The sequence below is a fragment of the Cyprinodon variegatus genome, unplaced genomic scaffold (genome assembly GCF_000732505.1).
Source record: "Cyprinodon variegatus isolate N-32 unplaced genomic scaffold, C_variegatus-1.0 Scaffold90, whole genome shotgun sequence".
In the NCBI taxonomy this organism is placed as follows: Eukaryota; Metazoa; Chordata; class Actinopteri; order Cyprinodontiformes; family Cyprinodontidae; genus Cyprinodon; species Cyprinodon variegatus.
In genome coordinates, this window is record NW_015150543.1 from 626374 (window position 1) to 652317 (window position 25944).

At 37.4% G+C, this 25944-nt stretch overlaps 1 protein-coding gene across 1 annotated transcript in view; it reads left to right on the forward strand.

Annotated features, from left to right (window-relative positions):
* Positions 1-25944, forward strand: part of LOC107084010 (O-acetyl-ADP-ribose deacetylase MACROD1-like) — a 583486-nt gene that overhangs the window by 202215 nt on the left and 355327 nt on the right. Inside the window, exon 3 of the mRNA XM_015373637.1 lies at positions 25032-25148. Coding sequence (XP_015229123.1) covers positions 25032-25148 — 117 coding nt within the window. The remainder of the gene's footprint in view (positions 1-25031; positions 25149-25944) is intronic.

Here is a 25944-nt window from a genome sequence, read left to right on the forward strand (position 1 = left end):
GAAGGACAATGGGATTAAGCCGGGTGTACACTGTACAATTTCTTCAGTCGTTGCACGCAGCTGCTGCTTACACTATACGACTAAAGTGCAGTGTTTCGTCGTGTTCGGCCCGACTCTCTGATGAGATCTACCTGCTCACCCTGTATGTCCAAAATCCACGTTGGACTCAGCCCCACAGTGAGATGGAGCTGCTCTGACTCATCTATCCGGAAGTCAAACAAATAGAAGAGGAATATTAAGCTCACTAGAGTGAAATGCACTGCCTTGGCAATTTGATCAATTTTGTGCTGAAAGCCCTACAAAGAAAAGGCCACAACGTATTTGGACAAAGACATGGCTGAGCAAACGTGGCTACTACTGTCTGTCAATTTTATAGACAGAACTCCATTTCACTGATTGCACCCCCGCCATGCTTCTGAGTTTACATCTGCCCCTCGTTACCCCCTGTACCCTACACTAGGTGTCTTCAATGTTTTCCAGGCTAAGGACCCCCAAACTGATGGCGAGATGAAGCGGGGACCCCCTAATTATATATATTGTTTGAAATTGTGTTATATCAAACTGGTCCTATAGTCACTCTATTACAGATGGAGTAATGTAACCAAAGTTATTTCGCCCTGGGATTATTAAAGTATTTCTGATTCGTATTCCTCGTTGATGGGACAGGTGTGAATGAAATGATGATGAATTCATGTTGAATTCATGTTAATGTGTATTTAATGACATTTTCAATTCGTGGAAAAAATTGCAGAGGGGAATATATATATATATATATATATAAAAAAAAAGTAAAAAAAACAACAACAAAATTTTGTCGACCCCCATGCAGTACCTCCGTGGACCCCCTAGGGGTCGCGGACCCCCTGTTGAAGACCTTTGCCCTACACAATGCGCGATCAGGCTGAAAGTCGGCCCGAAAAATTGTCGCACGACTGGAAAATCGTCCCGAAGATCACACAGTGTATGCCCGGCTTTACTCAAAAATGTTAAACATCTGAGCTGCAGTAGGAGCTGCTGGGCCGTCTAAGGCAGGAACCTCTGCAGGAGAATAACACAGGTTAGTGACCGTAATAATCTGACGGTGGATAATTATTAATGTGTTAGTCACTAACCTGGTTTTATAGTTCAGTGTGCGCCAAGGAAACGAGGTTGATTACAGCTGGTAAGCTGCCAACAAGACATAGTGGGCACCACTCATAGAGTCCCAGACGCTGTTATCCTAGAGGACATAGAACAAGCAGGAGATCAGATCCGAGCAGATAAAGGAAGGCAGAATAGTCCAGAGGGCGAAGCCAAAGCTGGTGTCGAGGACCTGCTCAGGATTTAGCACCAGGAGATCAGAAGTCCGAAGAGGTTCCAAAGGGAAATCCAGGTCAGTGACAGGAAAGTGCTCCAAGTTCAACAAACAGGCAGAATCCAGTAGGAGTCCAATGACATGTCAGGAAAACAGATCAGACAGGAACAGGCAGGCTCAACGGTTGAGAGGCAGGATCAGGTAATCAGAAACACTAAGGTAACGTTGAAATGATCTCACCACTGGCTAGAGAACTTTCATGACTGATGACTGGAAACAGGCAGGTTAAAAACGGATCAGACGGGAACAGATGGGCTCAGTGGTTGAGAGGCAGAACAGGTAATCAAAGACAGTAAGGTAACGCTGAAACGCTCTCACTACAGGCTCGTAAACAATCTCACTGGCTTGGGCTCGAATATAATCAGCCGTGATGACTGGTAGCAGTCAGCTTAAATAGAGGCAGAAGCAGGTGGATCAGATGAGCAGTAATGAGAAATTAGGCAGAGTTAGACAGGTGAATGAAATGAGTAATTAAGCCAGTCATCAGTGCCAAGATCATGACAAGTGTGGCTGCAGTAGTCAAGAGATTTTTATCTAAAAGCAGTTGGCCGATGCAGTCTGCTGTTACAGACATGCTGCTTGTCACTTTTTCCTTGTTCTTCTTAAATGACAACTCATTAAAAAGAGCCAAAGTAAGGATGTGAATACATTTTACATTTGAAACAGTTTTAAAACCATTACAATTTCAAACATGTTTTTTTTTCCAACTTAATATTGAAAAAGTCAATTTTTAAGGTTAGCATAACACCTTTCCTATGTAAAATACATTCAAGTTTAATTATACCTACATGGCCATAGTTCACCAAGGAGTCCCTGTCTCTAATATGTGTTTTCATTGAAATACTAGTGTCATGAAGTAAATCAGTGTGTAAAGCTTTATTTAACTTTTAAGATATACACACATATATATATATATATNATATATATATATATATATATATATATATATATATATATATATATATATATATATATATATATATAAAAGAACCCAAAGTGCTTGATAATAAACATAGAAAAACAGGAGCCGGCAATACATAAATAAAACTTGTAATTGTAATCGGCTGTAAAAAAAACCCCACCATAAATAAATTTATGGTAAGGCTGGAATATATCAAAGATAACAAATACATCTATAAAAAATAGGGGTAAAGAGAAACAGCATTGATTATCTAAAAACAAGTAGGAAAAGAATCCTGTTTGATTTGATACTTTGTTCTTTTATGTAGAGCAAATCACTGGTCATTTTTATCTTAAAAACAGAACACTCTGCTATTTTTTATATCTGATCCATGAAGTACAATCTTTTCTGTATGCATGGCATCTATTGTTACAGTGTAAGTTTTTGCCAGTCCCCTTCCTGTTCACTGGACACTCATCTAATTAGAGTAACAGCAGTGAAACGGCAGAGACACCTGATGGAGATGGATGGCTGCTGAAAAAAAAAAAAAAAGATGGTTTTAACACTGACTAAAAGTCAAGATGCTCTGCGGTACTGTCACTCTGGCCACACACGGCTGATTGATTTGCATTGCAGATTGCACAGACTTGGACAGGGCCTGGCGAGCTTTCCAGGCTGTCGCTGTCTTAAACCCAGTGTAATTCCTGGCTGCAGGCCCGGAGTGCATCTCAACCTTTCATCAATTTGGGAGTGCCGGTTCACCTGGCCACCAGGCATTTCAGGTTGGCTTTAAATGAACAACATTACTCATGCCATCTCATTGGTAAATAGACTGCTGACCACTAAGAGACACTTGTTCCCCAAGTTTAATCTTTTTTATCCTCACAGAGACCATGTTGTTCTGCACTTAATCTTTACATATAATAGTTTCATACACCATCTGCAGCTATGTATACAGTTATTGAACATCAATGTTTGACATGTTTTAAAAGGTTAAATTCATAAGTGTAGCTCATATTAAATAGTTAAAATAAGATCAAGGGAACGTAGAAGGCTTCAATAAAAGTTATGTCATTTCAACAAGTGCTTCTTTTAGCTGCAATTAGCATTAATACAGGTGTTATTGCCTGATACTGCAGCCACTTTTAAATATTATACTGGCAGTAATATTTGCGCTAAACCCATAGTCATGCAGGAAATTGTTGATTTATGTTACCTATTTTGTCTCCAAATATATGTATGTAACCATATCTATATATGTATGTATATTTATTTTTTTATTATTTATTTTATTTTCACGACAAAAACATAAAAACAGAATAATGTTTCACTAAAAAAGAAAATGTGATGGACAACTGCCGAAAAACCCTCAAGGGGCTTAATGAGTGGCAGTCTCCATAAAAACAAGTATATTTCACCATTTCAGACATCTATATCATATTGTGTAAAAAAAAACAAACAAAAAAAAACAAAAAACATTTCTTTGTATAAAACAATTTAAAATATCATTTAGACCACAAATCCATATGGAAAATTCAGACAGCTTAGTAGCAGTATTTTTACTCTCCTTTTAAATCCTAACTTTCCTGTATAATCTGTATATAGCATCCATATTTATTTATTCTATAGCCTCTTATAATTAATCACTGTTTACATATACCATTAATAGTCCATACAAACATAGTCTCTGTACACAAATAAATAAATATTTATATCCCGTATAGCACTTCTGGATAGATGCAAATTACATTCTGTTGCTTTGTACTTGTGACAGTGTGATGACAATAAAGTGGAATCCTTTCATATTTATATATGCACAGAAGATCACATCAAAAGCTTTCAATTTAAGCTTTAGAGCTTCCCCAAAGAGTTTGTTTGAGATTTCATGCTGAGAGGTTGAGTGTATTCCCCCAACAAGGTATTACTACTATCTTTAGTCTGTATAATCTGCTGAGCTATTTTGTATACTACAAATTGCTCTAGTGCAAGTAGACAAAATTGCCTAAATTATTTCAGAAAATCTGAGCTAAAGTCCAGTGACCTCCAGTTTAAACCTGTTTTATGGTTGCCGTTTCCATTTTGACTGAGAATTTGCACAGGTGTATTGATTAAAAAGAAAATAATTTCTTCAGATGTTTATTTGCAGCTCTTACTTTTTATAACGAATTTTCATCCCTGTCTAATCTGTCACTTTTACCTGCTCAGAGATGATAGAAATAGAACAACCCCTCATGCTGTCCTATATAACACTACTTATACCACTGTACAGCATATATATAAAAATCTTCAGTCTGGGAATATTGCTCCTCTGTGCCTTTTGTTTCTATATAGTCCCTATCTCGGTTTTTCACCTTTGTTTCTGGTGCAGACAGTTTTTGTATGAAAAATAATCTGATTTTATTAACATTCTAATCTCCATTTTAATAGCATCACCAATTACACTATAAGTGGATTTGTTATACCCTGTCTTAATATCAAAATGAAAAATGGATCCTAACCTGCTTAAGGGCTGTAAGAAAATCATGAGATTAGCTTCAAAATAAATGATGTTGGCTGTTATCCTGGGTTATTTTTTACTGCTGCTTCACTGCTACAGTGGCACAAATGCTGACTGGTGAGATTTAAAGTCTGAACTGATAACAAATATTCTCAGAGGTGATGGGGCGCACTCCAATGTAAGCCCACATATCATTTCAGGAAGGTCAATAGCTTCCATCACACTCAAATACCGTCTGCCAGTTTGTTGTATGGAAACTGGTGTATCATTGTATTTTTACAGGAAAGTGTAATTCAATCACAGCAATAAGTGCTCAGCTATCCTATAACTGTTAAATCCTGGCACTGACTGTAATGTTTTATTATTTTAATAGCTTTCCTCCACATATATAATTTGATATTTGTACCCAGGCTGAGTGGGGAAAGGAAAATGATGTTGACTCATCACTTTAATGTATTTACGAAATGTTTTGCAAGAAGCAAAAAACATATTTCTAGCATATTCAAAGCAGTGTCTGATCCTGCTGGAGTATATCATCAAAGTCATTTGAGGTTTAAAATTAACGGGCAGCCAGCCAAGCTGTGAACAAGCAGCTCTCTGCATGCTGTCACTGTGGAGGCCATTATAGTGTTCCATTTGAATGATAAAACCACTTTAAAGCAAGGTGGGTGCTGCACGGACGCGTGACTGTTGCCCACTGGACAGCAGGGATAGGTCTCCTTAGTGAAACGCTTGAATGGAGGAGCGACCAGCCAACTCCCTCATTATTAGACCTGTCAGTGTCACTCACAAAGGCGTGAGTGACAGAAGACCCTATTACCCTCAAAGATTCATCTCCACCCTTCACAGATAGGGCTGCTTTTACAGTCATCATCAGTGTGACTGAGAAGGAGGAGGAAAAGAAAATGTTTCTGCAGTCTCATTAACATATCCCCATAGATAGTCATTTATTTCTATCTCATTACCTTCCAGGGATCCCATAGATCTGATGTATTTGTCTACTTGGAGCAAAATAATAGTTATGATTAATGAGACTTTTTTAAATTTTTTATTTTTGAAGAAAATGTCTTTTTTCAAATAGCCGGTAAGTATTTTAAAGCTGATCTTCCCTTGAGAAAAATTATCCACTTAATTAAAAGGACCAGCAGGAAATGGCCTGGAATCATGATGATATAATTATAAAAGCCCCATTTCTGTTAATCCTTGGCTCTGTATTGAGGAGTCTCACATTAGGAAGCCAGGATAGGGCCACCACTTAAGCTGTGACCACACAGAGCCTTTACAAGTGGAGTCAATGATGAGCTTTAACTGATGATCATAAGAGCTGAGGGGAAACCTAGAGGTCTGCTCAAGGCTTTTTACTGCACCGAGACCTGCAGAGGAAGGCACAGTTTGACACTTTATTAACAACAGGGAGTTAAGAGACAGATCATATTTTAGTCACATAAATATCATGGTGAACTATGTTGAATTAATAGCTAAGAGTAGAAGAAGAGTCATTGCTTTGGCTTTCATAGCTCCTTCAATTAGACTCAAGTTGCTAGCCAAACTTGTAAAATCAATCCCACCTATGGAACAATACCTTGTAAATGTTAATGTTACACCTTTTACACCTTCAGCTTGTTCAGAATCCGGTCCCTTGAATTTCAACTTGTACATGCAAACACAAACAGCTTCTTTTTTTGTAACGATCTTGGTTCTGTTTGTTTTCTCTAAGTTTTCAGTGTCAAGTTCATCGAGGTTTTTCCTTGTTTTCTAGCTTTGGTGTGTTCTGGATTCATTTAAGTTTCTTAGATTTTTCTTTGTCTCTCCTCTGTTGCCCCCTTGTGTTTTCTTTTCCCTTGGCTTCATCAGCTCTACTCACACCTGCTCCTTATCAGCTCGTTAGTCCTGCCTTTGTTCAGACAGCCATAAATACACTCCCTCTGCAGTCCCTCTGTGCTGGTTCCTCGTCTTACTTTGTCTCACCCTGGCTGTGATAGTTTTCCCCTGATGTCTCCATGGTTCTGGTTAGTGTTTCATTTTTATGTTGGACTTTTTGAATAGCTGTTTTTGTTACCTGTGTTATCCCATTAAATCATCAAAGAACTCACCCCTGCCTCTCAGCCTCTGCATTTGGGTCCTCACAAAAATCTCCAAACAAATCGTAAAATTTTTGCCTTAAAATACTTCACTTTCTATAAATTGTTATAATTGAATTTTTTTGTACATATTTTTTTTACTATCTTTAGTTTCTCCAAGGCCTTTTTTTTAATTTTTTTTTTATCAGCCAATCAAATTTTGTTTGATGTAACAGTAACTACCAAGAAGCTTGGAGGAGATCAAAGAGTTTTAGTTGTGGTTAGGGAAGAAGTTGCCAGTAAAGAAAAAATATCAGGCATCTCCTCTAGCTTTTTTTGTTTAACTCTGTCCTAAATAACACACAGGTGTTCAGGGGATTTAAAAAACAGCAAGCGCAAGTTTTCTGTTTGTGTTATATTTAAAGCAACTCTGTTAGTTTTAGCACAAGAGACACTTAGACCCATAACATCCAGGTTTATTGCTCCTGAAAGCCACGGGCTGTATTAAAATGTTGTAAAATAGAACAGTATCTCTCCGTGTTTTGGAATCTGATAGCAGGCCACTTTGAGCGTGAAGATTGGGAAATCACGGAGTTACTTATAAAGGCAAGGCCACATTTCCTCCCACTATTAAATCCTACATTAGATAACCAAAAATACCTCTAATCAAATAAGTCTCATATCGGTTTTGTTGCCTAACAACAGCCTTTTAAGGTTAGCTATCCTGTTTAAGGGGGGTTCAGACTGCTGTAAAGCAGTGCTCTGGGTCACATGATTCATTCAATGACAGACCTGACCTTCTCAAGTTATGTAGGTATGTTTTTGAGAAAGGGAACCTGCATGGAGTATCAATATGCATCAAGTGCTCTATATTGACTTGAAAAAGCATTAGATATATCTCAAAATAGGTTAATATTTGGGTAAAAAGGTTTTTTTTTTATTTTATTTATTTATTTATTTTTTAATAAAGCTAATATCAAACCTAATCTTGATACATTTTAGAAAGCCAAAACTGCTTGTTTGGAAGAGTGCTGAATGAGGAGGTTTTTGATACATGCTGTCTGCCTAAGAGGAATGATCCTGCACTAATAGTTAACACATTATCTGGGGACCTTATTTATATATTTTTTTTATATTCAAATGTAGTATAATATGGGACCTTTAAAATCCACATTTAGAGATAGAAGCAGTTCTTTATTACCGTCCTGGTGACTGAGCATAGGGAATAAAGCAACTGATCTAATTTGAGCATTTATCGGATTTATCTCAGCATGTTTGTTTTGTTTTTTGCTTTTTTAAAATTTTATTACGCTTCTAAGAGGGTAAACTTGCATTCTGTATTATGGGTGCAATATGTTAGTTATAACTGAGTGTACTGCAAAAATGTTAAACTTTGCAAAGGTACAAAACATATAGGGGGTTTGTTAGGAGGCACCCAAAAGTATTGTAGTAAAAAATAGTTTAAAGTCCCAAATTCATGTATGTTTTATTCATTCCGTCTTAGCAGCTTAATTCTTAACCTTTTTGACGTCATCATGCAAAAAACATAATTTATTTTGGGGTTTTTTTTCTGCAGTGCTTTCAAAATGTGCATTTTGTGAAATGGTGCTGTCATTCAGATCTTGTTTGTTTTCCTCCTTTTTTTTTTTTTTTTTTTACTCTTTGCGGTTTTGTCAGTGAACATAAACTTGCCACTGAAGAGTATTTTGTTGCCTTTTCAATGGCCATTTACCTCTACAGGAATGGTCAGGAAAAAAAGCTGAATCTTAAACTATGCACATCGTCATGTGCTGCATTTAAGGTTTACCAATATGACGGACAGCAGGGTATGTCAAGCTCTGCTTGGTATTCATTTAAAGATGAGTTTTATATGTTTGGCCGGTTTTCCTTTTTGCAGGAAACATTTGATTTGTGTCTCACAGCTGGGCCTGGGGCTGATGTTTCAGTGGGCAGCTGCAGAAGCTTAATCTCCCCTTCGCTGACACAGACTCAATTAATAGATGGCACACAGTGGTATTCTGCAGGAAAGTTGTCAGACCCCATTAGGTAATTTAGTGAGGAAGGATCCATGCTGGCTATCACAAACTCTGGCCCCAGAGAACCCTTTTCTCTTTGTTTGCTTTCTTTGAATTACAGAGGTGTTAAAATTATTATGGCCACTAGGCACCGAGTTGCCCAATATCATAGAACAGCACATTTAAGTCAAAGCTTGAACAAGTCCCTTTGGATTTTGGTACCTTTGCAGACAGTATTTATGCTTCAGATTACAAATCTGTCTTTTTGTACTGTTTCTAAAGTGTTGCATATATATATAAAAAAAAAAATTGTTGAAGGGAAGCATGGATAAGATACTTGATGAGAGATCCCTATGGACTGTAATATCAAGTCAAAGAAACACAAGACGACCAAAATTATTATTTGGTTAAAAGTATGGAGGGCAAGCTATAGATATGTAATTGTTATTATAAGTTAATCCATGATTTAGAAAAGTGCTTCTGTTGAATTGAAGAATCAAAATATTTGGCATCCCTGTCCTACATATGTTACTGAGCACAAGGTGTTTTATTTTTGTTTTGGTACATATGGACTAACAGGGCTATCTTGTCAACTAGATGTTGTCCCTTTGAGAAACTATCTTTATATAGAGAGGTTAAATAAAAAATCTTGGAGGAACAGATGTCTGGCTTTGAGGCTTCATCTTTCGCTTTTTGCAGATATGTTCCTTTATCATGCTTTCAATATATTTGGAGCCTTGTATGAAGAGGCCAAACTGTAGGGAGCTAGAAGAGTCTCAATAATAATATGTGATCCACACATGGACTCGACAATCCACACATACACAGGACAAGATCCACACATGCACATAATGATCCTAACAAGAACATCTAATTTATACATTCACCAGACAAGATTCACTAAAGTATTTGTGTGTGGATTTATTTTAGACTCACAGGATATGTCTTGATGAAATATAAGCTATGATTTGCCACTAAATAGATAACTCCATTGTTTCAGCCAATCACAAGAATGTATACCATGAAGGGCGATGGTTTTCTTTTGTTTTTTGCTGCAGCAAACAAAAAGGGCTTGATATTGGTTACTGTTGTTTTAGGTTGAGTAAAAGAGTACAGTGGAAGGAAAGTTTTTTTTTTTTTTTTTTTTTTTATCAGATGGAAAAAAAATTCAAAAGTAAGGAACGTCCTTCAGAGGTTTTATGGGTGGGTTTTAAAACAGTCACTTTAATTTAGCGCCTAAAAGGACAGTTAACAATGGAGTTATCTAATGGGTTGCAAATCACTGCTTGTGAAAAAAGAAATAATTTGTGCATTATGTCACATAAGGTGAATCTCATAAATCCACACACAAATGCACTGAAGGTAAAAGACAACTGTTAGTTTATAAATCAAGATAATTGTGTATGCATCACAAATATTTTTCTGATTCTATTCCTGTCAATGTGTACATTTTATGTGCTTGTTTGAACCATAAGTGGCATCTGTGGATCTTGTGCTGTGCATGTTTATGTAGATCATGTCCTGTGCATGTGTGGATTGTGTCCTGTATATGTGTGGATTGTCATGTACATGTGTAGATCACATGATTTTGTAACATTGACTCTTCTAATTAAAAAAAAAATGAGGGCCATCTCCTTTAAATATAAGGGCGTGGTTCTTGACCAAAAGCGGAAAAAAAACTGACTACTCTTTCTAGGTCTGGGGTGGCATTCATATTTGACATTGGGAGGAAGTAGATGGTTTAATGGGGATTCCCAGTACTGCTGCTTAGTCTATTGTGTTAAAGAAAGAGCTTGGCAAAGCTTTAAAAATTCAAATAAACTTTAATAATAATAATAAAAATTAAGTCTCTGTTTAGGGCATTGTTTTCAACAGAGTTCTTCAATTCCAGTCCTGAATTTTCCCACATCTTCCCATCTTTTAGATCTGTCACAATATTTGCAGGACTGGAGCGCTTTACTGCATACCAGGGAGGTAATTTAGCTATTTGATTTAGGTGTGGAAGCAGAGAAACGTCTAAAAGGTGCAGGACTGTGGAGCTCATGGGCTGGGAATTAAGAACCCCTGGTTTAGGGGGAGCTCAGAGTAACTCATTAGGTGGCTCAGACATCTGATATATTTTGGGGGCTTCTCTCTGAGAACATCCTCGACATTTTAGAGATATTGTTTGGTCTGACTTAGACAAAACTTGGGATGCCCCAGAATGAGCTGAAGTATGTTGCTGCGGAGAGGAATGTCTGGGTTTTACTCTTGGGACTGCTACCCCACCACCACTCTTCTATCTTTGTTGTCTTCTGCATACTGTATCTAATTCCTCCTGTATTTCCTTAGTCTGACTCAGAGACCCTTGCCAGTGGTACTTGTCAATAAACAATCCAAAAGTTGGTTATCCGATGCTAGAAACGCTTCAAGTGATGTCTTTCAATATAGAAGAGTTGGGGCTCTTTTCCGAGCTTACCCCAGATGACTAAGGTTCAGTATCCCCCTGTTGTATCCCTTTACCCCGTCAGCCCACATACATAGCTTATTTTTGCTGGGAACATGCTTGACGTTGAGCTAAGAATGCAGATTCAGCCTTTACTTACCCAAATAATTCCTTGTCTCTCTGAAGAAAACAATACTTATGGTATCTCTGCTATAGAATATCTTATTGCTATATTTGTAACAAAGGCTGTTATGCTGCCGTGTGGTTCTACCTCTTTGCAATCCTGGTTCTATTTCCCCATATTTATTGTTGTTTTTTTAAATCGGTTCATTAACTGTTTAACTTGTGTCCTTGTCTTTTCTTTGGGCAAAAATAATGCAAAACATTAAAAGATCTTATTAGTTATTAGATTTTGTCTCTTAGTTTAAATATTTGGCTTTACTAATATAGCTTAAATGTGTTACTTTTCCCCCTAGTCATGTAGCCCTTTCCAAGTCTTTCATGAAAGCTGAACTGGAATTTGAATTTCCACATCCCGTTCTTTCACATGTAAAGTACATCAAGATTAACGATAAAGAGAAACAAAAGTGTGATGACCTTTTTATTCTGCTTCTCTCTATGACTTTGGCATGCATGTTGTGCAGCTTTACAAATGTTAATGTGTTGTACATGGCTTTTCTGAAGAAGTGCCTTGCACCAGCAAAAGCAAAACGCCATGCATAATACCAGCAGCTGTTTATGCATTCTAATTCAAAGTAGAGGCCTTTTATTGAATATTTCCATCTTTCTTCATTTCCTCAATTACAAACATCCCAAAGAGTTTTGCTCGGAAATCCAAGAGGCTAAAGCAGCTCCATGCTTGTTTTCTCTCCTCAACCGCTTTAAAGCTGGCCATTCAGATTGCTCCATAATTACATGCATTTGTCTAGTCCTGTCCGGCGTTGTGCTTCTCAGAGCACTGCCTGCTTTGAACAAAGTGCTTCTGTTCCAACTCTCACCTCTAGCCAGGTTGTTCTTAGAAAAATCATCCTTTACCATCAAGCAGCTGGCTCTCTTGGGTATCTCAAAAGACGAACTTTGTGCAGGGAAGTAATTTATGGTGAAATTGGCCAGGATCTGCTTGGGGGCTGTGTTTTCTTGCAATGTTTTCTCAACATTAATGTGTCCCTTATTAGCCTAACATCTAAAAGAGGTCAATTTTTTTCAGGAGGCGACATTTAATTATGTCTGCAGGAAAACACGTATATGTATTATTGATTCCAGATAAGCAGTTCTCAGAGGAACTGTGTTCCTGCGGTTAAAGTACTATTACAGATTCTCATATTCAGCAAAATTCTAAAGCTAACTAGTCTAGAAGTTTTATCTACTTTGAATTAAATCGTATATAGCGTTGTTTTAGCCATTTCTTAGGAAACTACTTATAAAGTTGGATTCACATAAAAAGAGATGGAAATGGAATGGTTTATTTTGCAGTGTTTTAGTTTTTCCATTCTAAGCCTTTATACTGATAAGTGACATGAGCAGTACCTTGGTAGATCATAAGAAAGTTGAGCATAGCTAAAGTTGATAGATACAATATATTTTAGTTTTTCTGTAAAATAATCTGAAAAGCATGGCGCACATTTGTATTTAGCCACCTTTAAATTAGTACACTGAAATAAAATACAGTTCAAATGATTTCCTTTTGACAAAAACTAATGAGGAAGGAATACCTGTGTGAAAATTAAGTCTATTTTTTATAAATCCATCCATTTTGTTAAGAACTCAAATGTTTTTAGAGAACATGAGTGATCAAGCAGTGTTATGAAAACTGAATAATCAGCCGAAAGGAGAGAGATAAAGTTGTTGAGTTTCCAAGCTTTTAATAGCTCACAGGGTGTATGTCTAATTAATCATCTTATAATAAATAAAATGGTAGGCACAGCCACATACCTTCAACAACATTACAATTCATCTGAGCTAACAGAATAAGCTATTAGAGAATTAATCAGAGAAACAACCAAGAGGCCCTCTGTAACTCTGGGAGAGCTGTAGAAATCCACAGCTCAGGTGGAAAATAATACTACCTAAAAGTTGTAACACAAAAAACTGTTTGGAGTAACTGGAGCTAAGGTTAATTTACAACTGAACACTGATATTTTTATGCTGATTCAAATATGCTTCAAAGCTCTGGGTGCTATGCGCTCTGGTTGTTTATCTACTCTGCTCTGTTGTTGCAAGCCAGCTTGGCTTTTTAAACTTTGAGTTAGGAAAGATAGTTTTAACATGTTTTTAAGCAAGAAAGTCCGTCAGGATTATGATCCTACTAAATTGTGCAGTTCTTATTCTGAACAACAGACCTCCAGCTTACCGGCGGGCGACAGCGCTGGGAATCCACAGTGAAAGCTCTCTGAAGCAGTCATCCTGTCAGGGATTTCCCACTGCTGTTTGTGAACATAAAGTTGTTTTTTTTAAGGGTTTTAAATAAAAAACCTGTACAGAGATCAGTTCCAACCATTTGTGTTTCCAGCTCCACAACACAGATGAATCACCTGAGGGGACAATCACATGGTTAAGTGAACAGGATGAGGGAAAACAAGGCAGGGTTGGGTTATCCACCTCTGACTGTTTCGCCATAATTCATAAAAAAAAGATGTTTTAGTGGAGTGAATGATCAGAGCTCCCTCTCTTTTTATGGTACATAATGCATTCTCCTGGCTGTTTAAAAGAAACTTTTTCATATGGAAAAAACTCTGCAGAAGCGATCACAGTTTGCATATAATGTCTGTCTCCCCCCCAAAAAACCTGGATGAGCTTTTCTGATTGGATAACAGCTGAACTTCAGCATCGAACGCCTGGAAGCTCCGACGCTTTGACACCAGGATGCTCTGACACATGGTTGGGCCTCTCAGGATAATAAGAAGCGCCACAGTTAGATGCTGTTAGAGCCGCCCCCCATAGACTTTACATGTAAATTTGATCACATGTTTACATTTGATCACTGCTGCACTTTAAGAAATACAAATGTCATAACAGCTGTACAAAGCGAAATTTCATTTTGTATACACTGCGTATACAAAATTCGGTGTGAACTCACATTTAAATGTGTTTTTTTAAGGAATTGAATAACTGGTTCTGAACACAAGTTAACGTTGTACTTTTCAGTTTTTCTATGTGAAATTTTGAATAAGGTGCTATACATTTTTTGCCTTCACATTCCTGCACTTTTTTTCTCAGCATATCTTTAAATCCTTGTAAAATTTATTGTAGTTTCTAATTTTAACACAGCAAAAATGCAAATGATTTGAACAGGTATTGTTTGCATTTTAATACTGACTTGTCTGACAATAATGTGTATGGCGTATAGATATTTGCTGTATTTGATATATCTCTGCTTTAACATGGGGCTAGGATGTTGTATATCTGGAAACTTTAAGCCAGCATCAATGTACATTCACTGTCACACCATTCAGTCCATATTTTCCTTAAGTCCTCTCTCCTGTCCTCTGCCATAACAGTAAGAGTAAAGCATGCTGCCAAAGGTAATTCAACCTGGGAGACGAGGCGATAATAGCCTCAGTGGCAGAGTGCTTGTTTGTAATAAGGAAGTGAATGAGGAGTCAAAGGTGAAAAATGAGTGTGATATTGAAGGAACAAGAGAAAAAGTTGTAAAAGAAGGTTCGTGTTTATCTCTGATTACTAGTGAACCTTTTACTCAAAAAATAAAAGATATTGAGAATCCGGCAGGTCAAAAAATGGTGAATTTCCATCAGCATGGGAGCCACCCTGTAATCATTGTTAACAATTTATGAAACAGGATGCAAACAGTGACTCCAAATGACACAAATGGAGTCTTGGGTTCTTCTCTAAATGCATTCTGCTTTTTACTGGTCACATTTTATATCCACAGTCATCATGCCAGTCATTTTATTATCGAAGCACATTCAGAGAAAATGGCAGCTCCCTTTATTGCAGATTATTTGGTGTGTATATACTATACCTGCGCTGTGAGGCATGCAAGCTGCAAGAAGCAGAGTTTCTTCTCTGAACTATAAATATTTAGGTTAGATTAGATTAGACATAGATTAGACAAAAAGTAAAAAAAAAAAAAAGTATAGTCTGTTATAGTATACATTCACTAGTATTCACACCCTTTCAATGTAACAAAATAAAGATGTTTTTTTTTTTTTTTTTTTTTTTTTTTTTTATGTAGGGTGACTCCATTAACCCAGACAAAAACAACAGCTTTAAATAAAGACTGCAGCCCTAACTGTTGTCCTATAGTGTCCAACACGGCTGGGGTTTGGCACCGAGTCGTCCACAGCTGTCAGCCTTGAGATTTTCAGTGGCAGATGAGCTGTAGTAACCTAACCTGGCCTTTTTTATGGCCCACGAACAAGGACATTAAAATGTGTTGCACCAATAAATCAGCCTTCACAGTTTTAAGTAGGATTTTTTTTTTTTTGCATTTCTTTTGAGTTTTGTCAACTCAGAAACTAATACTCTTGAACTAATAAATGGAATCCAATTAATCTTTTTACCAGTAATCAACTTTTAGTGAAAAATGAAATATTATTAGAAAAAATGCAGAGGCATTTCCTAAAATTCATTTGTTTAGTATTAAGAAAGCTTTGTTCTCTAAAAACACTGCATACATTCATTGAGTCCATGTAAAATGTTGCTTCATTTTGCATGGGGTTGCAATGGGTTGGACTCTAACCTCACAGGACTGACCAAGTAGGAAGGAAGGAACACCCTGTTCAGGTCACCAGTTTAATAAAGTGAGCTGGATTCAGTAATACACTCTGGTATTCTGTAGATAATACTGTGGTCCTGTTGTGAATACATAAGCCTTGACTAGAGGGGATTGCAATCATACAGATGGAAATACGATGAGAACGGACTAGATTCTGGGAATATTTTTGGACAAACTTCAATATCTCTGTTTTATTTATTTGACAAATACAAGTTTCACAAATTAGATTGCTTCTGAAAATAATCTGTAATCAGTGGAGAACAACTTCTTCCATGCCACAGTCAGACTGATGGCAAACCTGAACCTGCATTATTTATTTATATATATATATATATATATATATATATATATATATATATATATATATATATTGCATATCAAGGCAGTTCTAAGCCCATAACATAGAATGAACACAAATAATTTCGTTTTGACCCCTTTAATTAACTTAACTTTAACTAACCAACTTCCAAATACTAAGAAGAATAAAAGTAAGACTGCTTACTTTAAGTGATTAAATATATCAGGCCAGGCCTTAATGCTACTTCAAAATGAACACTAAAATCATTAGAAATACTTAGGTCATAACTTAATTTAGTGGTTCTTTTTTACACCTGCAGCTTTGTTTCCAATATGGTCTGTATGAAAGTGCAATCAGACTCTTAATTTGCACCAAACTAAAGAGGGGTGTGGTCTCCTTTTGGCTCCAGCCAAGCTCCGGTGTGCACCAGTTCATGTCTGAAAACATTGGTACTGTGCTGCGATATATTAAATATATATTATATATAACCGTGTTAGTTGATATCTGGACCAGATGAGAATCTCAAGCCACATTAAGAAGTGTTAATCTGCGCGTTCTTCTGAATCAGACAGATCTTCTCATTCAGCCAGTACAGTTCATCAGTGTTTATTTTCAAACTGCAGCCACGCTTTATTTTTAGACATTTTAGTTTGCCAACATTTGTTCATGCAAACCATATAAAAAAACGTGAGGCTACTAATAACCAGTGTACCTTAGTCGCCATCATACAGTTTTATACGGTAATTTTATCCTTTTTTTTTTTTTATTCTTCATACTTTTTTAAGGTTAAACAGGCTTTTTAAAACTCAGGTCATAGTTTTATATCCATTGCCTTTAATTGCTTTAAAAATTGGCCTAAGGAACTCACTACGGGTTAGTCAAAGGAAAGAAAAAGTCTTTGAAATGCGTTTAAAAAAGAAACAAAAACCTGTTACTGTCACTGCAGAATATTAGTTTGTTGTGAAATATTAGTTTTTTCCTAAACCCTGGAAAGAAATAAACTACTTGCCCTCTCTGTTAAGCCACCTGTCCTCGTGTGGGTGCCTCCCATTTCTTGGTGTTACTGTATTATGTCACTTCAGACACTTAAGGCTTATTTATTAGAAGGCTGATAAAGCCTGAGATCTCTCGTGATTTCAAAGTTAGCTTAAAACGCACATTGGTCTTCACTGTGCAAATTAGATGCCAGAAAAGCGACAAAGTCTCAACTCTGAGCATGAATAATCGTGCTGCATCACCGCTTGCTGATCAAATAAAGTGGATATTTTGTCATTTTGTTACTGAGCAGATGCAGCGCGGTCAAATTTGGTGGTTCCTGGAGGGGGTGGGTTAGCACTGTCCTTTGTACGACGCTGATGGTCCCTCATTTTTCCAGGAAAGAAAGGGTGATGAGGATGCATGAATCAAGCAAATACCACTTTTTTCATGACTTTGATGAAAGAAAAGCATTATCAACTAGTTAAAAAGTTCAACTAGTTGAATTTTTTTAGGACAGAGGCCCTATAATTGTTAAGCGCTTCAGTTGTATTTGTGTTTTAATATAATATTAGTTCACATTAAATTATTAATGCATCTGCACCGCAATACAGGACACATGTCATATTAATAAATCCGAGCATATGTTGTGTATATTTGGGTGTTTTTCCAACCATGCTATTTTTATTTTCACATTGAACACTCTCCCAATGGTTTCTGAAATGTCCCTCTGCGTGGGCTGAACGGCGACAACACTAACAGAAAAGTTGCCTGTGGGAACCTGTTATTGTTGTGTCATTCACTCTGGCGCTTTCTAACATTACAGTGACAGGAAAATTTCAAGCCAAGTAAAGCCAGGTTTTTTTTTTCTATTTTTTATATCACTTTGGTGCCTTACATCTATGACTATCCTGCTGGCAGACCATTAACTCAAATTTCTTGTTTACCTGTTTATTGCAAGTAAAACTGAGATTAATATCCTTTCTTTAGAGTGTGGTTAGGGTGGAGAGAGAGTTTCGGCTTCTGCTGCATCCATATTTGCTGTGATTAGAACACATAATTCTGTATCACACGGGAATAACTACAAAGGCTTGGACATATTCCGCCTGACACTTAGCTCAACCAGATCTCTGATTGGCACTTGATTAGCGGGCAAATCCATGTCATCATCTCCTTGAGTGAAATTAGTTGAATAGAAAATAGTGTTGTAAATCACAGAGGTGGAATTTAGGGGAGAGGCTTTGATCAATGTTCAACTCTGGAACCACTGGGAAGAAGGAGGGAGATATGGTGTTGCCATGGATACTACAGAGAAATAGGCACAAGGCAATATGAGCCTCAATAGTTTCTGGAATGTGTTTCTTTTGTGTTAAAACAACACCACTATAAGAAAAGTAGTGATAAAAGTTCTGGTTCATATTTCCACACCTCTATATGATGAGCTGACCTTGCCCACGCATGGAGTCATGCAGGTTAAAGTTTAGATATACCTTGTTATTCTCTTCTATTGGATTAGTCACAGCTTCCCTCATATTGCTTTCGGGTATAAATCAAACTCGCTCTCCCCCTTCTGTTTTGCCCGAAACGTGCCGCCTCTTCTGGCTCCAGTCCTGAACCCAACCCTCAGAGGAGAGGAAAAATAATTAGGAGAGAAAATTGCTGCTGACACTATTTCTGAAAAGCAGGGTATTGTAATGAGAGCAGAGCAGGTATTCATTGTGTCTGAGGGAGTGATTGAAAGCTCTTCGTTTTTCGTGCTGCCTGAGAGAAGCCCAGGGAGAGTAAGCACAGCTTTTGCTGAGTCCCTCAATGCATGTGGGAACCGAGCCCTGAGAGGACAAGGCAGAGGTGTCTTCAACAATGGAGGGAGCCAAGGTTACAGCTGAGTAACTAATTCAGACTGCTTTAGACTGATACACACACTCACACACACCCACACACACTCATCTCCTTTGTCTTCCTCAATATGTCTCTCCCTCTGTCTCTTGCTCTCTCCTTGTTCCCATTATGTGTTCAGAGGGATGCTGTCCGGCCTCTGCTCAGAGTTATCTTCATTAGCTGCGTGGACTTGCTGGAGTGGCCGCTCTGGGAAGTTTCTGTGAGCAAGGCACTCAGAGAAGATGAATAAATGTTTTGTCCCATATAGACCCGTCCTAAAGCTGAGGCAGGCTGCAAGCAGAGATAGATGAGGTATTAGCTGTGATATTTTTCAGCAGGGGTTGAGAAGGCCCAGCAGTGGGCTCAGGCTGCCGCCTGAATATTAAGCCTGCTAAATGAAATGTCCTCTGTGAAGAAGCCTTAATGGAAGTTGAAATATGGCACCTTTCACCTGTGTTTGTGCATCGCAGAGGTGAGAACATCCTCATCTTGGGACTTGACATATGTATCCGTCTGAAAGCGGGGATAAGAGAGAAAGAGGTGTGTTTGATAGCCTTTGAAGGCTGTGATGCAGGTGCATCTGTAGGAGGAAACTAACATTTGAATATGATTATGACATCGTAATACATTGAGATAGGGACTCCTCCATAATTGGTTTAAGGGGTCCTTTTGAAACTGCTATCTCCTCCTACTGATAGCAAGCTTAATTAGACAAACGGGGTAGATTTTATGGAGCAGATACATTCAGCTCACAATACAATTTTGAACTTACAGGAATAAGACAGGAGGTAAGAAATGTCTCACCTCAATCCATCTATCTGTCCATCAATCAATAAAAAATGAGTTAAGGAATTAATTAAATAAGTTGGAGGTATAACAGGTCCAAGGAAGAACCTGGGCCATTCTTCTTTTCAGTCCACTCTTAGGCGTTTCCAAAGTTTGCCCAAATGTTCATCTTTTTTTTCCCCGAAGTATGACACTTTTGGGAAGGGGTTGTTAATTTGTCTGCAGCAAATGTGAATTTAAGCCAATGAGAATCTAAGGCTGCCTTTGTAATGTTTCAGGCATCTAATGTAGAAATCTGCAGGGAATATCTCTGAGATCCAACTTAAATGAGAAAATAAATTGATGGTCAAATTGCATGTGGGTCATATCTCCACTTATGGGAACTCAGATCTGCTTTTAGTTACCTAAGTAACAAAAAATGCATTCACAATCAAGTTTGGATTGCTTCTTGCAGAGTGTTCTCTAGAAATTGAATTCCAAATTACAAAGTGCATTCTGAAACCTGTCTCTGCCTCTTATTCCGTGCTTCTTGCTTTATGTCTACCTCAGACATACAGATGATAAACACACCTATTACCCAAAATGCATCTGTTTTATTCCAGCAGTAAAGCAGGTAAATTAAATCTGTAGCTCTACCTTCAGAGATTCTGGCTAGCAGCCAGATCAGTTCAGCATCTTTCTCTGTTTCCAGGCATTGTGAACAAATTTGCAGGCTTTTAGGGGCTCACTGCGACAAGACAGCAGTGACACACTGAATAGCATCAGAAAGATTAGCTTATGCAACCACGGTGGACAGGAGGAGAATTGAAATGAAAGCTCAACATTATTATCTGAAATCTCTTTCTTTAGGAACTGAGATGAAACTAACTACTACGTTTTTTTGGTAGGATATCTAAGGTTGTTATAGACATGACATCAACCGTGCTTTCAAATAATGAATGGGAGTGTGAGGTACTGTTAATGCAATGAACTAAAGACAGTATAATGTATTATTCCCTCTCTTTGTTGATCATTAGAAAGGTCTGGAGATTCTCTCTTCACATTTCTTTTTTATTCTTTGTGCTTCCAACACTGTCTGCAAAATGTAGTATTCCGTATATTATACATTTGGTTTAGGTGCTGACATCTATTACCAATGGGTCTCCATCAGTAGGTTGAACTTATTTATTACTAAACTTATGATACTTGAAATCTAAGCCAGTAATAATTGCTTTCCATTGAAAAAAACACATCTCTTTTAGGGGGCAGCGGGCTGCCATTGTGTGGCACCTGGGGAACAGTGTGGAGATAAGGATTTTGCTCAGATACCCAGAGTGGAGATTGTAGGGTTTGTACCGGGTACTTGCGACCTTCTCCTCTGCAACAACAAAGGGATTTGCCAATTGTTGTGGTAGAAACCGCTGTTAAATGTGCAGGATGATAATGTGTCTTTTTTCCGTTTTATGCATTAAACACTAAAGGTGTGTTTGCAAGAAAATATGTGTGAGCATTAGGGTTTGACATTGATTTAATGAGATACAAACTTTTAGAGGAGCTAAAACATAGCCAATACTAAGAAACTATACAATAAACTTTTTATACCTTTACTATATGCATGGCAGACATGTTGGATTTTTGCAAAACTTAGCTTTCCCAATTAAACTGACAACCTTAGGAGTGACTTCTAACTTAGAAAAATTTTACTTATCCGTAAATAACAAAAATAGCTCATTTAGAATTATTGTGAATGTAAGAGACTTGCAAAAATAAACCCCAAACATCACAGAAAAAAAAAACCTTTTGTTACTGGTGGTATTTTAAAAGTGTGCAGTGGGTCTCTGCCTTTTTTCCTTGTAGGGTTCGGGAGACAGGCCCTCTGCAGGTGTTATGTTTTGCTCTGATTGGTGCTCTGCTGCTTTAAAGCTGCTATGTATTCAGCAAAACGGTTGCTTTTTCCTCTCCCTCCTCAGAACCCCGTTTGGTTTGTATTATGGTTGGAGTTTGTTAGGTTTGTTTTGCATTTGCTTAATTCTGGTTAGCTATGGTTTTTGCATTATTCTGTTTTGGTTTCTTACTTCCGATATTCTCTTTCCAGGTTTTATTTCTATAATATAATTTAATAAATTCAGTTGTCATCTATAAGAAAATCACATGTGGTTGCCTTTAATGTTACCCCACCAAGCAAGCCTGGTGGACGTAACAAAAATGATAACCTCTTTTTTAAGCACCATTTGAAATTATCCTTAACTGTCTATATCTGCCAATAGGATGTCAAAATTTCACAACCTACATCTTAAGAAAGACTACTTATTTGAAGGTTGGGCAGCAGACAAGTCATTAGCGACTTGTATAAGGAGGATGAGCTACAGTACAAACGTCAGCACAGGAGAATAGTGTTCTTAAGAGTGCTGTCTCCAGCTGAGTGTAAGGAGAAGTTGTAACAGACATGTAATTATGCAAGTGTAGCGAATATGTGGGGTATGTCAAGAGAAAGATATGAGCTAAATATGCAGAGGGGCTGATTGTTGCTATCTGGACATCTCAGCAGAGCCACAGGCTGGTTGGGAAAATAAAATAAATGACCCCTCACACCCCCACCATGGACTGTTCTCCCTGCTGCCTTCGGGGAAGAGACTTCGAATCATTGGATGCAGGTCCTGCTGATTCCACTACAGTTTCTTCCCCACTGCCATTAGACTGCTGAATGTTTTGTAGAATGGGTTATTGTATTATATTGTATTTTATTATGTTTTATCATTATATATATGTATATAAAACGTTAGAACTGTAAATTTACAGTCTTTTGACTATTTTTCAAGGCTGCACTTTTAAAAAAGATTAAATTGTCCAGAGAGCTTTTCCAAACGAAATTTCTTTTTGTTTTACACTTGTGTAAACAAAATAACAAATAAAATCTAAGTCTAAGTTGGGAGCCTGCCTTACTGCATTGAGGCAGTGATGAGCCTCTTCTATGAACTAAGCATAAATATTGTATATTACTTTGACATACATTTCTATATCAAAAATATCTGATACAGTAGAAGTTTGCAATTATATGAGATACTGGATTTTAGGTTTTCCCTTTAGGTTACTCCACAGTGGAGTGTTTTAGTCTCGCATTAAACACTTTTACTGTTTGGCCTTTAACACTGCAAGATTGTGTGGTCCTCTGTATCATTTTATTTATTTACTCATTCTAAACTATTTCTGCTTTCTTGTGTGTGTTGGGATTTTTGTTTGTTTCTATGTACAGCACATTGGAATAATGTTTTTTTGTTAAATGTGCTGTATAAAAAAAATGGATTGGATCAGATTAAAGCTATAATCATCAAAGCCGAAACAAAAGCTTAAAATGGATCACTGTGTGAAATAAATCCGTATAAGAAATGTAACTTTTTTATTTAGAAATTTGAAATAACCCATTTTTCAGAAGTCTTTATATCAGTTATAGGTCTCTCTCAGTTTTAGCTAATAAAAAACGTTAAAATTGGAATATTGCACCAAACCAATAAAAAAAAACATTAAAACTGCAGAAAATTTGCTTTAATAAATGTTTGTTTAACACCGGCTTAAAAGTAGAATTTTTTTTAAAATGAAGTTCAAATTTGAGAAACAAGCATTAGCAGAAAATATATTCTAAATCATTGAATACGATTTGTATTTGTGTGCACATTTTTTGGCAGCAAGGGTAACCTTTCAGAAGACGGAAATTCAAAAGTCTGTGGAGCTTTCAGTCTTAAGATTCTCTTTTGTTTTTATCAGTCTGTGTTTGCGAGATGTAAGTAACCATTCCTGATGCAAATAACTGCTCGATCCTCATGGACAATCTTGCTTGCAGAGTTATACATTATAAAAATGCCAAGCCTTTAGCCTGCTTTGCAACCGTCTCTGTGTTGTGCTAAGCAGCTTTCATTGTCATTGCAGCGATCTCGTTGCATATCCACATCGCTGTCAGAGTCATGTTACTTCTTTGTAAAGCCATCAGGATTTGTCTCTGTCAGTTGCCTGTCCCTCAGTCCATTAAAGTTGATTGATAGAAGTAGAAAATGTTCCGCCCAGCTGTTGTCGTTGACTCATCCCAGAGAAGTTGAAAGGAGCTCTGAAGTGGACCATCCCTCATGAAAAAGAGCTTTTGTCTGTCTTTATAATGTGAACTAAAATGTCTCCCGATTTTATCTAGCTTTTCTCTGTTTTCTTCCCTGGATGTTTACATAAAGGATTATTGTGTTACATATGAAGATACTTATTAGAGTCAACTTTTTTCATAGAACAATTCTGCATTCGCTTACAGCTGAACTGTTTTAGCTTTGGTCGGGGGAAATCCGGAACATTTGATCCCACTAGTGGTCAAATCCGAATGAGAAGCAACAAGAAATCTGTGCTTGTTTTCTTCTTCCTCTTCCTGGCCTTGTTATCTCCTAATAGCTCTTGAGGATTTCTACAGGACAACTTGAGGAGGATTATATGATATTTCAGTGTGATTGATAACATGCTCTTGGAGGGATGTCAGGCTCTCAGAGACAGATAATGTGGATTTCTATCGCTCTGCCTTCTTGTGTAAGATGAGCCATCAATCAAGTGTATCGTGTCCTTAACCTGATAAAATTAAAACCTTTAAGGGGGGTTGGGTGCCTGAGGTCTCCAAAGAACCAGGACACACATCAACACCAGGCATGACAGATCCAGAACATAGATCCAAATCATGCAAGGCTCACAGCAAAGATCAAGGCAGAAAATACAGTTAATGATCTAATGCTATATTGCTGTTGACAGAGGAGAGAGATTGCAGGAAGAACGGTCTCATTTTCACCCTACGCTGAGGGGTTATTAGATCTTGGTCCATCTAATTTAATTTCGAAGGTTGTCAATATTTACCAGCAACAGGCGCAGCTCACCATAGTAGAGCCAGTATCCCCACAGGAAGGAAAACCTGATATAATTGTAACATTTCCAGATATAGTTACTAGATTTCAGCCTTGGAGGTTTTTTTTTTTAGCTTGCAGTTATCTTTGTTCTTAAATGACGAAGCACGTACACCTTTTTATCACAGCATGTCTGAGATATATAAAGCTGCATATTCTTGTGTTTTTTCCTCCGTTAAGCCTTACTCTGCTTTTGTGTGTTACAGTTGACTGCTGCATACACAAAGCGGCAGGGTCCTGTCTGTATGATGAGTGTCACTCACTAAATGGCTGTGACACCGGCAAAGCCAAGATCACCTGTGGCTATGATCTCCCTGCAAAATGTGAGTATCAGTAATTATTTTCTTTTTTTTTTGCTTGAGCCGTGATGTTCACGCTGGTGCCTTTGCAGAAATGTTTCTAATCAAATCTTCCACCTCAGAGGGCTTTATCATCTGATAATTAGAAGACAATAGCTTGTATTGGTAAACAGTGTAATATTAGACTATTCTGTACAACTCACATTTACTCTAAAAGCCTTAATCATGTATGAAAGGATTTTTTTCCCCTTCTTATCATCTTTGCTTGAGCCTGGCGTACGACCTCAAACACTTTTTTCTGTAGGTTCAATTCTCACAAATAGTTTTAAGGAAAGTGCATCCAAAGGATGAAGAAAATTGATGGCATTAATTGTAAAGCACCAAACTCAGGTACCAACATGTACAATAACGCAGTGCACACACATAAAGCAATATGTGATCACAGACAGTCAATAGATTAGGAATTAGTCCATAATATAAAGGTTTTAGTGTCAGATCTGTTCAAATGTTGACTGTAATCCATGCTTTGGAGATCTAACAGTACGGCACCTTACCAAGGAATTTAAAACCATTTTCTGGCAACACTTGTCCCCCAGTAACTCTATACAGATAACCACATTTCTGACAGCATTCTGAAGGAGTATTTTCTGCTTCAGCTCCAAAGCAGCATTTAAACTGGGATGCACACAGGTTACAGTTATTCTTCTCTGCAAACAACCTTAACCAGTAAATGGATGCAGATAAAATACTTAATTTTCCACTCAAAATGGGTTTGTATTTTACTTGAGTTGGTCTCAGAGGACTGCAGATATACAGCAAT